This window comes from Schistocerca cancellata, chromosome 1 (genome assembly GCF_023864275.1).
Source record: "Schistocerca cancellata isolate TAMUIC-IGC-003103 chromosome 1, iqSchCanc2.1, whole genome shotgun sequence".
Taxonomy (NCBI): Eukaryota; Metazoa; Arthropoda; class Insecta; order Orthoptera; family Acrididae; genus Schistocerca; species Schistocerca cancellata.
This window is the reverse complement of record NC_064626.1, coordinates 963,323,266-963,341,187: the sequence shown is the minus strand read 5'-3', so window position 1 is coordinate 963,341,187 and position 17,922 is coordinate 963,323,266. Positions and strand designations below refer to the sequence as shown.

General features: G+C 38.6%; 1 protein-coding gene across 1 annotated transcript in view; it reads left to right on the top strand.

The window, feature by feature from the left end:
* Positions 1-17,922, top strand: part of LOC126088396 (DNA-directed RNA polymerase I subunit RPA1) — a 326,390-nt gene that overhangs the window by 121,836 nt on the left and 186,632 nt on the right. The window contains exons 13-14 of the mRNA XM_049906539.1: positions 390-504; positions 2,406-2,598. Of these exons, the coding sequence (XP_049762496.1) occupies positions 390-504; positions 2,406-2,598 (308 nt within the window). The remainder of the gene's footprint in view (positions 1-389; positions 505-2,405; positions 2,599-17,922) is intronic.

Here is a 17,922-nt window from a genome sequence, read left to right as displayed (position 1 = left end):
GTCTGGGAACTACAAGATGTTATCATCATCAATACTCCTCTTGTTAAAAATGGGTACACTCATAATTCACTATTGCACTTAATTACATGTACAGGTATGCCAGATGCTGATAAATGTGTGTGCAAATCAGTAGTGGAGAGTGGACCACACACAGTATTTCATACTTTGTTATAATAGGTTATTAATTTCAATCAGACCCTCTATAAAGTGTTTTTACCTTTCTTGTGGGACCAAGGTAATGTTCGTGCCTTACTCCAAAAAGTCCATTCCAGTTAACCATCTCCCTTCCTCTCTTGTGCCTGTCAGCTTTTGATTGTGTTTGCAGTCTGATGCCATTTTGTACATTGTTATATTACCTGTATTTACATGCCTTTTCAAATCCACTGCAGCCAGTGTACCTCATCAGTATCTTGTGCCTAAAGATGGCTCGCCATTGGCTGGATTGATACAGGACCATGTTATTGCTGGTGTGAAATTATCCTTGAGAGGAAGATTTTTTACCAGGTATGGTTGTTTTTTGTAACTGTAATTTTTGCTAACATTTGTTAGGAGTCAAAGGAGATATGTATTATCCAAGTTTTTCATCACGAAAAATGCTGCAGCAAATAATTTGCCTATAAATTGTACTTACATGCACAGCTTTTGAGATACCTGACACACATTTTTATATTGTTTCTTGCAACTGTTTTGTGATTCATGGAAATAACAGTAGAACAACCAAAACTCATTATTAGGTATGTGAAAGTATAGCATCTATTTTTGGCAAAATTTGCATCTGTTCTTGGCAAATTTCACATGTAATTTTTTTAAATACATGAATGAATGATTAGACATACAGATGTAAAATATTTTCATGTTATATGCCTGGAGACGAAGCCTTAGCACTTTGAAATTGAATTTGGGGGGGGGGGGGGGGGGAATGGTGATTTGGAAACTTTTTGATTATAATGTCAGCTTTTGCAATAACTTGGTTTTTTCTTTTTTTCTCCAAAATGGTTTATGCTTTTTTTTTGCTCTGTTTAAGTTTTCAGCAAATGATTGTTTCTGTTGAGAAGCAGCACCATTTTGTGCCTCTTATTCAAGATATTCTCAGCAATAGTTTTATTTTTTTCCACCCAATTCGATAATTACAAACTAAGAGGAATATTGATTTTTTACATTTCTTGGTTATTGATAGACATGCATATCCGATACTTGATAAAGCTACAGATTGAACCAACAAGGTACTTAGCATAGAAGTAGAACCAAAAGTAGCACTATTCACATTGTTGGGAAAAGGCTTTTGGCAAGTCTAAACATGTAAACAGATTTTGTTTCCCAGTAGCTCTAAGTGCTTATCAAGGACAATATAAACTGACAGTTGGCTGCGAGTGTAAATGAAGTTAGTTTTAATTGTCAGAGAGGAGAGGATTGGTGCGAGGAATCAAGCACACTTGGAGGGCAACCAGCTTACATTTATATTCTTTGTTTCTGTGAAAGCAGAAATTGACACATGGTCATAGGGATTGATGATCCCTTCTGTGTTTTGAAGATGCTAATGAAAATCCATGGTGGACCAGGATTATTCTCTTCACTCACTTCAAATAAGAAAACAGCAAGCCTTACACACTGCACAGTATTTGTTAATGCCTATCGCCCAGTGCTTACTTATGTTGGCAGTGTCATAAACAAGGTAGTTCTGGCCTGATCTCTACCAGTATTTGATGCAACCACAGTTCAAAACACCCATTGTCTAAAATTGCCACATCGAAAAGGTCTGGATTACACCAACTTTTAAACTTCAGCTTGCAGACAAATATACAGATTTCTTTGTTCTAAAATGCTAGTTTCCACAGTTGAGCCCTACGTTACATTACCTGACATGTATATTGTGCAGACCACTCAATCGCACACAGTTGGTGTGACACCGGAACATTGAGTGTATTGATACATTATTGCAGTTGTGCACTTTGTATTTTGCAGATATATTCTTTTGCACTTTATCTTTAAAAATTGGCCTTTTCTAGATGATTTGCAATATCAGTAACCTAAAACTGAGTTAATTTTTGGTATTTATGTGCAGAAAAATAAAGCTATTATAAACTATTGCTGATAAAAATAGTTCATCTGGCTACAAGTCACTGTGAAGTATCATTTGTTAGTTAATTTCCTGTTTTTGCATTTTGAGATGTAATTCACACCTGTTTTTGCATTTATTGCAAATTTTTCAGGTCCCTACTTACAATAATCTTTATCATGTCCAATTGAAAAAGTAGTTTTTCATCTCTCTAGTTATTTTGCTTTACAGACTATTTACTGTACTATTATTTCATTTTAGATAGCTAAAATCTGTATTGTGAACATTGCAATTGTTAAAATTCATGTACCATATTTATTTTTGGTGTTTGTTTGGTTTCATGGAAAAGAGAGGATTATTGTCAAATGGTGTATCAAGCATTTCCTCGTATAGCATCAGAAATCAAGCTGCTGCCTCCAGCAATAATTAAACCGATACCTCTTTGGTCTGGCAAACAGATATTCTCAACAATCATCATGAATAGTACCCCAAAGGGAAGGCCATCTATTTATCTGGAGTCTACAGCAAAAATTGGTGCTAAGGTATTGATTTTGTTTAACAGTACCAATATAATTTAAGTGTAAAAAATAAGAAGAAATTAGAAGAAATAATACAGTCTGTATGCTGTTTATGCTGTTCTTTACTTGGTAATTTTCTTAACATGATATCCATGAGTGTGAAATAAAGCTATAATTCAAATAATAGAGATTTTGACAGATATTCAACAGGTTCTTGATAATATTTTAAAGTGTTACAAAGATTAACAACTTGCTTTAAATGTTCAGAAATATTATGCACTCCACAAAATGAAAAAAATGGGGTATCTCATGATTACATTACATACAAGTTACAATTGGAATTGATCGACTCATACAAATACCTTGGTGTAACAGTTTGTAGGGATATGAAATTGAACGATCACATAGGCTCAGTTGCAGGTAAAATAGGTAGCAGACTTTGGTTCATTGGTACAGTACTAGGGAAATTCAATTAGTCTACAAAGGAGATTGCCTACAAATCGCTCGTGTGACTCATTCAAAAATATATTTCAGTTGAGAGTGTGGGATCTATACCAAATAGGAATGACCGGGAATATTAACTGTAGGCCTGTACATAGAAGGGCAGCATGATTGGTCTTAGGTTTGTTTGACCTATAAGAGAGTGTCACAAAGTCACTGAAGAAACAGAAGTGGCAGATATTTAAAGATTGATGCAAACAATCCCAAAAAAGCCTACTTACAAAGTTTGAAGAACAGCTTTAAATGATGGCTCTAGAAATATATGATATGATCCCTAAGTGTCGCTCTTGTATGAATCATGAGGACAAGACTGGATTAATTGCAGCATGCATAGACACATTTAAACACTCTTTTTCCAATGCTCCATACATTAGTGGAACAGGAAGAAGCCTTAATAATTGGCACAGTGGGAATTACCCTCTGCCATGCACTTTAGTGGTTTGTGGAGTACAAACATAGATGTAGATTAGTAGGAATCAGATTTGTGTTTTCATCTCTTTTGAGAAACACTCTCCTAGTCTGAGAGTGGCACAGTTTAAAACTTAAATTGGACAATATCTTTCCCATATATATCATAACTCTACAGTATTGTTTCTGTCAAATCTCTTATATTTGTTATTTTTCATGCAGTTTCTGCTGATGTGATCATTATTATAAATTTATGCAGGTAAGTTTCTTTACGTACAGATATTACCACCAACAGCAAGTGCATCAGTACTCCAATTTCATAAATTGTGCCGATCGTTTGTAGCAGAAAAAAATGCCAGCAGCTCATTTTTGACACATTCGTATTCAACCTGTCATGATGATTTGTGTCTGAAATAATTTGTCTCCTGAATTCTTTGGAAAACTGATTCAAAACTTCTTGGAGATACCAGTACTGCAGTTCTGATGTCCCTCTATTTCACAGTGATTTGCAATGAATTGCACATTTCTTGAGACCATTGATAATGATATGGCAGCCTTGTGTTAAACCAGATGCTCCCACGGTCTGTTGTTTGCTTGAAATTTACTGTTTGAGAAACATTTGCATCTATTCTGTGTTAGTATTTCATACTAATGAAGGTATTTCATTGAAGAAAGGTTTCTGTATCTGTGTCAATTTGTTTCTGATTGCTTCTTTGTTCCAGCCATTTGCGTAAAGATGTTTTTTATGTAGTGGAATTCTTCCACAATTTTGATGTTCAGTGATTCACTATCCTAATTTGCGTTATTCTCCACCACTTTCACCTACATTTGGTTTTGCAGAATTCCTGCTGTGTAGGCAGTCATACTATTGAACAGTTCTATGTCTTCCTCCAAAAGAGCTTTACAGATGACAAACTTTATCATTGGTATTTGTTTTCTTTGCATTCCTGTTACGAAATTTCTTTTCAGTTCCTTCAGCGCTTCTTTTACATGCGAGTTAAACAACAGTGATTACAAACATGCCTGTTCCCATCTCAACAGAAACATTATTGAAGGAATTGTAGGCTACGTGTCTAATTCTATGCTTGGCCCCTATTCTTCATTCTTAATAATATTTAAAACATCTCTTTTCAGTTTATTAAACTGGAAGCATTCCCTAGTTTCTTAAATTTAATGGATGTTTTGCAGTTTTTCTTTATTTTACCAACAGCAAGGTCAGAACTGTGTCTGTGGCATCTTTACTTTCTCTGAAGACAAATTGTTATTTCCTTTTTCAGTTCTTCTCAGGTTCTCTTTCTGTTGCCTGTATATTATTCTAGTAAACAATTTATAAGTGTAAAATACACTGCTCAAAAGAATTAAAGGGTAACTTTTTTGGAACGCCATCATTTCTCTCATTGCCATGCAGAAGTGTGAAATTTGGCTCAAAGGTGCCTACAACCTTCCTCTATGACACTGCAGAAGTATGGCGCCCTGCAATGCCACCTCGGGCTGGGTGACACTTCAAGCAACAAGGTGTCAATATGTGAAAAAAACACCAGAAGCCAGAAGTTCATGGATGGTATAAGATAGGTTAATGTTGTCACATGGGCACCAAATTTCACCACAATTCTGCCCAATGCTACCATGGACATGTCACATCATGGGGAGCTCATCACAGCCTCCCTTACCCAGAGCTCACTCCTTTGTTCAATGCCTCTGTGATTGGAGGTCAGAACAGCAATGCCCAAGGTTGAAATCATGTGATTGTCTTATGGGTGGCTCAGGAAAACATTTCAGACACACCACCGCTCAGAGTAGATGTGAAGAGGCCCCAGAAGGTGGCATAAAGAGCATCAGTGAAACTACCCCTTCCCTTGGAGCATTCATTTACATACATTTAACAGTGTGATGTGCAACAGAACAATGTACTTGACATCTTGAAAAATGTAACATTTCCACCTTGAGCTGATGGTAGAATTCTTTGTTTACGCAACCAGTTTTGGTGGACTGACCATCACCAAGTTCATAAAAGTATTCGCAGCTTCATCTTAGGCAAAATACCAAAGCAGTATCATCAAATGATAAAACAATGAGTTAGACACTGATGTCATCATAATATAAATAACATTATCGCTCTATAAAACCTATGCTAAGTAGTGTAGTCATTCATTTTACTGGCATTAATGCTGATTTTGTATTTCACTAAGTATGAAGCTTTGAACATTTTTATGATGGTCATTCAACCAAAACCAGTTGTGTAAATAAAGAATTTTACTGCCAGCTCAAGCAGTAATATAATGTTTTCCAAATATATATGCACTGGAGACCACCTCCTGAAAATGTACAGTTCTTGACAATCTTTGACACTGCTGACACTACCTGGATGTTCAGCCCTTTGCTAAGGACTTCATGGGGCTGAAAGTAGGTGTAGAGCAGCAGCTGAAGGGTCTTGAGGGGTTGCCTGTCTGCAGGCATCTAGGAATCTGTCAAGGTTTGTCTCTGTACAGCTACATTTCTAAAGTGCTCAACCAACGTGCGCAGGTGGACTGAAGGCGTTAGTGAACTATGTGGTCATAGAGGACCCTTTGCTGATTTATTCATGGATGTGTCAGTGTCACTGTCTTTCTCCGCAGTTTTCCCTCTGTGGCTCCCTGTAGTACCATTTAAATTGTTCTGTGATGTCATAATGCATGTCCTGTTATCCAGCCCTTTCTTCTTGTGTTTTCCACATATTCCTTCCCTCAGAGATTCTGCAGATAATCTCTTTCATTTATCTTCAGTTCAGTTTGTTACTTAGGTCCTGAATTACTCTGTATACAGATTATTTACAATAAAAATGTGTTTTTGCTTTTGCGGATGCTTCTTACACTGCTTATTGGAATGGTAAGAGTCATAAAGTACATTAGGGTCATCTACTCACTGCAGATCATTAGTGATGTAATGGGACCAAGCCATATAGTGTATTTTTTAGCAGCATTTGAGGCAGTTTGCATGTAGCTTGTTTCTAGCTGCAGGTCATTAGTGATGTAATGGTACGAATCCATATAGTGTATTTTTAGGCATCATTTGTGGCAGTCTGCATGTAGCTATGTTTCTAGCTGCAGACCATTAGTGATGTAATGGTACCAATCTATATAGCATATTTCTTGGCAGCATTTGATGCAGTTTGCATGTAGCTATGTTTCCAGCTGCTTGCTGTGTTTCTAGGGAAGGTTGGAAACCTCGTAGAAAAGTAATGTATCTCTGTTCTAAACATACTATTTCTGTTTCTTAGTATTTGTTCTTTCATACAGCTTCTGCTGTTTTCATGATTCGGAGAACTAACTTTATTTAACTTGGTGACCAGACTGCCTTCTTGTCACTGCAGTCTTCAGTTATCCTAAAGGACAGAAGTTAGGATTGTGCCATCGGTCTGTGAATTGAATAAACTTTGTTTTATGAAACACAGTTCAGTTTGTGCATTGGGAGAAGTACTGTTGAACGTTACAGAGATCAGCAAAGTGGTATTAGAAATTTTTACAGATGACTGTGGTACATATATATTCTTATATGTGTCCATAAAATACTACAAGACTAATTATTGTTAATACTCGATTATTGAAAGCAGTTGCATGAGCTGACAGAGGTGGGGAAGGAGTAGGGAAGGATGCATGGTGGTGATAGAGGAAAGAGGCATCTATGCAAAGGCTTTACATCTTGTTGTGCAGCTGTTGAGTCACATGTTCAAAGTATATTGCTTACTTCCTTCACAGCCTCTCCACAGTCCCTGTCCCGTTACCACCAGACTCCTAGTTGTTTACTGTGAGTGTGATGTCCTTGTACACCAATGTCCCCCTTGTCCATGGCCTTGCAGCCACCTGGAAAGCTACCTTAGTCAACATCCTCCTGATACCCAACTGACCACCTCTTTCCTAATCCACATTGCCAGCCCCATCCTGATCGACAATTATTTCACTTTTGTAGGCCAAATCTATAAACTAATCCTTGACATTGCCATGGGTACTCGCTTGACACCACATATGCCAACTTATTTATTGGCCATCTGGAGGAAACCTTCCTATCTGGTAAACAAACACAACCTCTTGTCTGGTTCAGATTCATTGATGAAATTTTCGTGACCAGGATTCACAGCAAGGACGCCTTTTGCTTTTTCCTCTATAACTCCACCACCATTTCTCAAATCCACTTCACTTGATCCTTTCCAATACAATGAGCTACTTTCCTGGATGTCAGTCTCCACCACTCAGATGGCTCTATAAATATGTATCAGGTGCACCCATCTCCAACAGTATTTCCACCATGACAACTGATACCCATTTCATATTAAAGTCTCTTCCTTACAGCCTTACCATCCATATATGTCGCATATGCAGTGGAAAACAGGAGTTGTTGAAATATACTGATAACCTTAACAGATCTTTTAGTGACAGACAAAATCTAGCTCATCCATAAACAAATCTCCCATGCCATCTTCTTTTCTGACATCCAATAAACTTGTTAATCAGCTACTAACTAGCACTCCTCTGACCATCCAGTATCACCCTGGCCTTGAGAAGCTCAACCACATCCTCCACCAGAGCTTTGAGTACGTCTCGTTGTGCCCTGAGATGAGGGATATTCTACCCAGAATCAATATCTACATCTCCCAAAGTAGTGTTGTACCACCCGTCCAGCTTAAAGAAGCTCCTTGTCCATCCCTATTCCAATCCTACCTCTAAACCTGCACTGCATGGGGTGTTCCTTTGTGGTCAGCTCAGGTGCAAGACTTGTCCCATATGACCACCTACCACCTCCTACTGCAGTCCAGTCACTGGCATCACCAACCTCTAAAAGGCAGGGGCACGTATGGTAGCAGCCATGTTATACAGGGATCCCAGAAGTGTTGTGACAAACTGCTAGGGAAGGTGAGGCACATCTTAAGGATTAAGCATTGCTTAGCAACTTGGCAACAAAGGGTAGCAGAGGTCAAAGATCAGAAAGAAAACAAGAAAGTGATTCATTTGGACATAATGAGTACACATGGTGTACGACACGAATTCTACTGTAATGTTACAATAGATGTTCAAAGTTTGCACGGTCAGACGCCACACCATGCACGTATGACACTGACAGAGCATTGACTGCTGGACACAGTGGGAGTTCTTTGATTGTAGCAGCTGCATAAATAATTTTCTAAATGAGAACCATTTCAGACTCCACATAATTGCGATACATGAGAGATTTCATGGCTCCCCACAGAAAGAAATCAAGGCTCGATAAATCCGTTTGAGTGGGGGGGGGGGGGGGGGGGCTAGGGAATCGGTCCACCACAACCAACCCATCAATGCTGGAATGATCTGCTCAGATGCCTACGAACGGCAGGTCCAATATAAGCTTCTTCACATTTGTTGGAACAATTTCAGGCAAGCCGGAAGGAACATTTTCCAGAATGCTCAGATAGTTCATGGCAATCAAGCTGGATGGACAAAGGTAAGGCGTGACTAAGTAGTCACCAACCAAACTGCCCACATATTACCTGTGAAGTGATATTGTACTGCATCGTGCCGCACACTGTGAGGATTTTGAGGTGCCCACAAATACTCATTGTGTTGATTGAATACACCATTCCTGGTGAATGTGGCCTCATTCAATGAACAACGTGTAAGCTGGGAAATATACATCTTGGCCACATTGTTGCAGAAACCACTTGCAAAATGGACATGTGCATGATGGTCACTGGGTGCAATAACAGGTGACTTTGGAGGTGAAAGTCATGTACGGGCTCGGTGTTAAAATATGCTGGAAACTGCTATGAGACATTTTTAAGCCCAAGGCAAAGGAACATAAGCTGATGCTTAGATTAATCTTCACAGCATCCAACACACTTTCTTCTCTAAACAACCAAACACGCCAATAGTGGCCTGCTTTCAGTAGCCTTGCCACTTCTTAATGACTCTTCTTGCACTAATTTCGTAGTGGACATGTAGACAAACTGTGGTGTGGTTGATGTCTGCCTGGGTAGCGTTCTCAATAAATGCATCCAAAGACTCATCCATTGCTCTCACCTATTCTGTACATTAAGTGCATGTGTACAAGCTCACTTTTCATATACCGTAACGTGCTCCTCATATGCAACCTAGCACTCGAATGAGGAAATCCTCACATCCCCCTCCATTAATCTCATGTACAGCACCACCTAGTGGCATAAGATGATGATTGTGGTCATAGTTTGCCATGCAATTCTCAATTATTATGCTGTGCCCCACCTGTCATAGAAGTTTGTCACAACATTTTCTGAGACACCTTGTATAACAGCCACATGGCAATTACTGCACAGAAGGACGAGTAATCAATTGAGTACTCGTGAGAGTGGCCACTGCCAATCTGTGACAAACTGCAAACGCGACCATTCAGTTGCCGCGCATGTTGCTTACCACAACACAAATGATTTCGACAGCAGCTACACTGTGTGGACAATATGAATTCTGCGTTCCAGTGCAAGTTTCTCTGAACTACACAGATGGGAATTGTTTCTCCAACATATCACGTGCTCTTGTAATCCCCCTGGCCTAAACCTCTGCTAATATGTTCCCACTGTCTCACCTTACCTCTTTCCTTCTGTCTTCTGTTCCACATTATTCCTTTCTCATCCAGATCTTGCACTGCCATCCTCTGCCACTCCTCCCTCCCCATTCTCCATGTGGGTGTACTCAGTCCCCTCCCCCCCTCCCATTCTCCTTTTCTTCACATTTCTCTCATTTCCTCCCTCTCAGTTTCCCCACCTCTCCATTTTCCTACATCTCCCTTTGCTTTACCATCTCTACTCTTTCCATGCTGTTGTGTGGCTATGGAATCATCTGTCCAAATACATGCGTCTTACCCCACTACCTTCTCCATGCACCCATCCCTACCCCCTCCCCACCTCCATCAGCTTAGGCAAATGTCTACCACAATTGTGTATCAATAATTAGTCTTCCTGTGGCCACGGCAATGTGCATTTGAGTGTCTGTGTAGTCGTGTGTGAATGTGTGTACTTCTACTAGAAAAAGACTAGTGCTTGGAACTAGTATGATAGCTGTTTTCTGTTGTGTTCTGTGCTCTACCCATCAGTCCGCTATGTAGGTGGTTACGGTTCCCTTACTTTACATATACAGGGTGATTCAAAAAGAATACCTCAACTTTAAAAATGTGTATTTAATGAAAGAAACATAATATAACCTTCTGTTATACATCATTACAAAGAGTATTTAAAAAGTTTTTTTTTCACTCAAAAACAAGTTCAGAGATGTTCAATATAGCCCCCTCCAGACACTCGAGCAATATCAACCCGATTCTCCAACTCGTTCCACACTCTCTGTAGCATATCAGGCGTAACAGTTTGGATAGCGGCTGTTATTTCTCATTTCAAATCATCAATGGTGGCTGGGAGAGGTGGCCGAAACACCATATCCTTAACATACCCCCATAAGAAAAAATCGCAGGGCTTCTTGGAGGCCAGTGATGAAGTGCCATCTTAGCATCAACTGATGCTGACGCCTAGTCAACAGCGCCTCAAGCGAACAAATGTACAACTAAATGAAACTTTATAGCTCCCTTAATTCGCCGACAGATAGTGCTTAGCTCTGCCTTTTGCCGTTGCAGAGTTTTAAATTCCTAAAGTTGTGGTATTCTTTTTGAATCACCCTGTATTACGAAACTGTTGTTGAATTTTTAGTAAAACAATTGTCAGACAGAAAAAAAGAAACAAAAGTGGTGTCCCTAAGGTTAGTATATTGGGTCTCATTCTGTTCTTAATGTGTATCAGTGACTTTACAGACAGAACAAGACAGGGAGAAAAATGTTCTCTTTGCTGAAGACAGCAACATCATAATCACTGATAAAATGCCAGAAATCCTTTTAAAGAAAGTAAGTGAAATCCTCCAGGATGTTTATGATTAGAGTGTGTGTAATAAATTAACATTGAACATAAAGAAAATGGACATACATAATCATGGAACAAGAGCCAGTTTGGACTTTAATTTACCAGGGAAAAGCAAACAGAAAATTCAAAACAGTATTTTCTATCAGAGAGAAAAACAGTATAATAGATTTCCCATAGAGATGACAAAGTTTACTAAAATACATCTGTTTAAAAAGGTGGCTGAAACTTTCTTTATAGGTAATGCCTAATACACAGTTAAAAATCAGTTAGAGGACACAGAGCAGTTTTTAATAGTGGAAGGGGAGAACTGCAACACCCTGGCACATCACGATCACCATGTAATGCTTTTACAAGAAAACCAAGTGCCAACATCTTTAGTGCATGACCGTAATTTCTTCTCACTCTCTGAAGCTCATCATCTTATATTCATGGGGAGCTAACTAATTTTTTCAGGCAGATTGAATGGAGGGCGTGAACACGTGTATGGGGCATAATTACAAATTGTGTGTTTATAGGCCAGGTGTCAGCTTTCCTTACAGCCTGGAGGGAGTGCAAGAGGCGTAGCAGCATGTGTATGGCCCAGAAGTCATTATTAGGTGTCCTTAGTGTGTACAGTGATGCAGTGCAAAATTATGTTTTACAATGTCAATTATCTAGTGCAGGAAGTGTTTAAATCAAAGAACATTGTACAATAGGGACCAGCCAAATGAGGCATTGTAGTTGTTAAGATACTGCCTCATATTTGGGGGTATGGCGTTTGCTCTGTCCAGCCATCCTGATTTAGGTTTTCCTAAATCATTTCAGGCAGATGCTGTTATAGTTCGTTCAGCAAGCCGTGGCTGACTACCTGTCCTGTCCTCATAAAAATGTACTTCCGAATTCTGTCGTTATGTGTATTTTTAGCTATTTATTTTCATTGTATTAACCCTTTTGATGCGGTGTGCATCTATACATGCCCTGATATGCTGTCCCCCAGGTCCTTTGGATGTGTGTAAGCACACCACTTCAGTGTGTTTGTCTGTAAGCACCGTCTCACTGCTGCAGATGAGTTATGTACTTCATTTTGTCATTGTGTGCGATCATTTGCACAAAAAAAAAAAAAAAAAAAAAAAAAAAAAAAAAAAAAAAAAAAAAAAAAAAAAAAAAAAAAAAAAAAAAAAAACTCGCTTTGATATTTTGAATCATTTGTAAAATGATGACCACATGCAGGGTGTCTATGACCCGGGACAACCGGGAAATCCGGGAAAAACCTGGGAATTTTTTCATCCGGGAGAAAACCGGGGAATTTTTCGGAATTCCGAGAATTTTTCATTGTTTTAGCTTTCAGTTAAAGTTTTGTAATTTTGACTGCAGAATTGATTCTCTAGCAAAGAATGTTATTGTATCCTGCTACTGGAGAATGATACTGCAGCAAGAAAATATAAACGAGAGGCAAAAAAATTGAACTTTAGTGGCAAAGGAAATGTGCAATTTACAACAACAAAACACCGTGCACGCACAAGCGTCTGCAAATAGCAAAAATATGTCAAAGGCCGTAGGGCGCAGACTGTAATTCTTCGTAACAATAAACGGCTTGCTATGAGCATGACGTCACAACTGTTCACGTAAGGTTCGTTTGACCAATTGCCAGCGGTCTGTTGCGCATGCGCATTTGACTCGTGTATAAGCAGTATCTTCTCCCGCTACTTGAAGTTTGGCTGTTAGCTGTATCGGTAGTAGCAGCAAGCAGCCAGATGCAAAAGAGAAAAATTTTTCTCCCGGGCCCTAGCTGCCAGATTCACGCTTGCACAGAGTTGTAGTGGGGAGGGGTTCTCCACGTGACCCGTGTTTACGTTAAGTGATTTCGCTGCTTCTCTTCGTGTACAGCTCCCACATCAAATGAAAACAAAACGGATTTCTGTGGCCGGAAGTTACCATTGAATTAAAATACATTCACATAATTATGGAGGGCAAAAATATATTATTAATTTCAGTTTTCTGATTTTATTTTATTTCCAAGTTTGTAGCAGTCAAGCATTAATCGCCTTGCAGAACAGTGAAGTTAATTTTGCAAGTTTGCTAAAGAAATTTGGCTTTATTAATCTTTCCGCTGAGGCAGTTATCAGTCATTTTATTTGAAACGAAGTGTTTCATTCCACAGTATTGCCTAGTTCCAAGTGAAGCTGAATTTCAAGTGCACGTTATCATCTTCTGCCATATATGGCATTATGCCATAATAAAAAACCAAAAATGAGATCGCAGAGTACTGGTTCTCCAAGAAAATTTACATCCCAAAAACCACACTGACAAGCTTAATACACACGAACATGCGGGCTTCCTACACCAATACAGTTGCACACGCACAATAATGCCTGTTTTTCTGGCGCTCTATGGCAACTGGTAAATCGAACCTATTTCTAACAGTCTCCAGATAGTATTGTGAACGGTGGTTAGAAAAGCATTACTTTCAAAGTAAATTTCTTTTTACGCAAGATGAATTATGTTACGTGTGAGAAAGTGGGATGGATATCTAAATCACAGAGCATTAGAAACTGAACAGTTTGAGGACCAGCCACTTACAAGAATTTCGAGACATTTTTGTCAGAATTTTAAATTTACTAGCACATTTGTGCGATGTATCTTAAAATATAACACATGCAAAAAAAAAAAAAAAAAAATCAACATTACATGTGAAAACTTAGCGTCTGTTGTAGTGTGTTAATCTTAGAGACCAAAATTATATGTGAAAGCTTAGCTTTTCTTGTAGATATACGGTACCGTGTACATTAATGTAAACCGTTAACTTTTCCTCTTGCGTGTTCGTGCTATGTAACCAGTGATCTTGCTATTGGCTGACTGTAACACGTGTCCTATGCTCTGAATAGCTGCTGTCATCGGCTGGCGAGATCTCGTGGCTTGAGATATGACTCGCTTACAAAAGGACATCGCAACCTCGGTTTCAACGCTCCGGAAACTAACACGCTGTGTTTGGTGCAAATCAAAGGTCCTTCCAAAACTTCTCTCTCTCCCTCTTTATATATATATATATATATATATATATATATATATATATATATATATATATATATAAAAAATTAAAAGTCTCTCCAAAACTTCTCTGCCCCGTCTTTTCTTTTTTTTTCCGGGAAGTTCTGCGCGATTGTATAAAACGTTAACCATTCAAAGGATTGATAAGTTTTACAGTTCCGAGGGAAACTCTACGGAAAACCTACTGTCACTTAGCACAGAAAAAGTGTATTTTTCACTTGGGGAAAAAGCATATTTTTTAAACGGGATATCCGGGAGAAATCCGGGAATTTTTTTTTTTTTTTTCCTTGTCCCAGTATACACCCTGACATGATTCACAATGTGTAAGGACATAAATGGGTGATTATGTGTGAGAGCATCCTTTGGACATAAAACCCAGTAACTCGAGACCAAAATGAGATATTGTCCTGCTCTCAATTTCAAATAAAATTTTGATGTCTTATCTAAATGTTATTCACTGCAGTGCTTGAGCTAAAATCAACTTTACACATCATTTACACGTTGTGTATTTAGCTCAGCAATGTCTTTAAAACTTTGTGCAATGTTTACTTAATTTTATGCACCGCAGTAACTATGGTGTATAATGAAAAGAAATTCAGTCCTTTATTGAGCAAAAATATCAGACTGTAAGATGAGCAAAATAAAATTGATGACTCTCAGCACAGGCACCATCATTTGGTGAGCAGTATAGCCATAACAAAAGATGTCTCAGTGTGGACTGCAGAGAGCACATCTGTAGCAGTGAAAAGATTAAGATGACAAATCCTATATCATTGTTAGATGATCCAAGGATGAATAAATAAATCAACTCCATCAAACCAGATTGTTTGTTTACTGTATTTTATGAGGTAGGGATACGGGCCAGCCCAACATATGCCAGAGTGAATGTGGAAAACCATCTAAACCCCACAGTCAGGCTGACCATTGCACCAAACCAATGCACGATTCAATCCCATTCTGGCTCTCCTTCCTCTCCCAAAAGCCAGTGCATTGCATGTTATGCCATATAAGCAGATCAGTTGATAATAATTAACAGTAATAAATAAAATTCAAATTATTGTATTAACATCCTGGTCAGGTTAACACATTTAATTTATTTGGAATGTTCATTTCAGCATGCTCCCTGCTGTAGAACAAAAGATTGACAATGTAGTTGTGATGTATGATGTGACTGATGGTACAGTTGCATATGCAGCGAAGTTTGAAAATTTAGAAGAAACTGGGAAGTGAATGATTGAAAAAGTTTAAAGTGTAATTAAAGCTGGCTGATGCCCATATGTGGCAAAATGTTTAACTGTTTTCAAGTACTTTGGAAATATTGTGAGTTGTGTGATTAATACTACTAACTGTGTTGACAATACTATCCCCAATAGTGTATATTTCATCAATAGCTTCCCAAGGAAAGCAGCAATAATATCTGCTCTGGTCCTATGCTGCACTTCAGATGCTGCTCCCCAGTAGCTGACTGTGGATGGTGCACAGAAAAGTCTTTTAGATTAGACGACTCTCCATCCAGTCCAGATACCTATAGCTGTAGTGTAGAGGACCCAAAAGTTTCCGTATAAGATCGAAAGAAATGCACTGTATGGGCAAGAGTACTAAAATCCTAGTGTTAAAGTGCCAAGGCATTTGCAGCAAAGTCCATAATTTGAAGTGTTCCTAAAATGCTATGGAGTTCATCTTATACTAGGTACAGAAAGATAGTTGAAATCCGAAATTGACAGCAGTGAGATATTTGTGGGAAAATTTAAGGTTACATCAGAAGTATAGGCTAATGGTAAATGGAGATGCTTTATTAGTTACAGCAGACAAGCAACTCAGGCCCACCGAGATATATTTTTAAGTTGTGTGTGAGATTGTCATATCGTGGGTGGATATAAACTTGTAGTTGGAATTTGCTTACCAACAGACTCACTTTAGATGTAACCAAAAACTATTGAGAAAACCTAATTTCACTAGTATGTAAATTGCCCAGTTGTACTGTGGTCACTTGAGGAAACTTAAATCATCCAAACATCAGTTAGAAAAATTACAGTTTTTTAAGAGGTGGGTGTGACAAGGCGTTCTTTGAAAAATTATTGAACACATTCTCTGGTAGCTACCTAGAACAGATTGTTCATACGTCAATGTACGACGGAAATATATTGGTTCAGGTAGCAACAAATAGACCTGACCCTTTGGGAATGTCCCCATAGAAACTGGTATCAGTGATTTTACCACAGTTGTAACAACAATGATTACCAAAGTACAAACAGCGATGAAAACAAGAAGAAAGGTTTGTTTTATAAGGAAACTAGATAAGGAGGCAGTAATGTTGTCTTTCAATAAAGAACTTAAAAATTTAACTTGGGAGAAGAGCATGTGGAAGAATGGTGGCCCATGTTCAAAAGAATAGTTGACCTTGCTCTTAATAGATATGTACCTGGTAGAACAGCTCATAATGTGAGGGACCGTCCAAGGGATACAGTCATACAGTCACTGGAGAGAGAGAGAGAGAGAGAGAGAGAGAGAGAGAGAGAGAGAGAAATTCTAATGAAACAGAGACTACTCCATAATAGGTGTAAATGAAGCATAGGACTAAAGATAAGGGGGTGGTGAATGAAACATTTGGCTGTCAAGAGAGCAATGTGTTGGAGCCTTCAGTGATTATCACAGCAGAATATTATTAAGGATCTCTCAAGAAACCCGCATAAATTCGTAAATACGTAAAGGTTGTTAATGGTACCACCAAGTTAGTGTCCAGACATTCTTGGAACAGATAGGGACAGAACTTTGAAGGTTGCAAAGCAAAAGCAGAAATGCCGAGCTTTGTTTTCAAGTGTTTCTTTACAAATGAAAATCAAGGTACATTGTAGCAGTTGAGTTCTAGAATGACCGCAAAGATGAGAGGTATAGGTATTAGTGTTGTAGGTGCTGAGAAACAGTTCAAATTGCTGAAATCAATCAAATCTCCAGTGCACATGGAATACCTGCCAGATTCTGTCCCAAATTAATGACAGAGTTAACCCCTCTTTTAACCGGAATTTGCCATAGAGCCTTACCAAAAACCATGCTCAGTAGTTAGAAGCAGCACAGGTCACGTCTGTCTAAAGGGTAGCAGGTCCACAAATTTGCCATCCAGTATCATTGACAACCATTTGATGTAGAAGATAGAAGATTTTCTGAACTCAAAACACAACAACAAACAGAATGACCATCTCCATACCAACCAGTGTGGATTCTGAAAAAAGTTGATTATGTGAAACCCATTTCACACTTCTTTTCCCTCACGGCATTCCGAATGTAATGTAACAAGTCAGTCAGATAGATGTAATACTTTTCGATTTCCAAAAAGCATTTGACTCTGTACTAGTTTGCACTTATAATCATAAGTATGATTGAATTGGATATCAAGCATAATTTGTGACTGGACTGAGGAGTTTTTGGTATGGAGGACACAACAAGTTATCTTCGATGTAGAGTCATCGACAAATGTAGAAGTAATTTCAGGTGTGCCCAGGGGAAGAATGTCGGGATTCTTGCTGTTCATG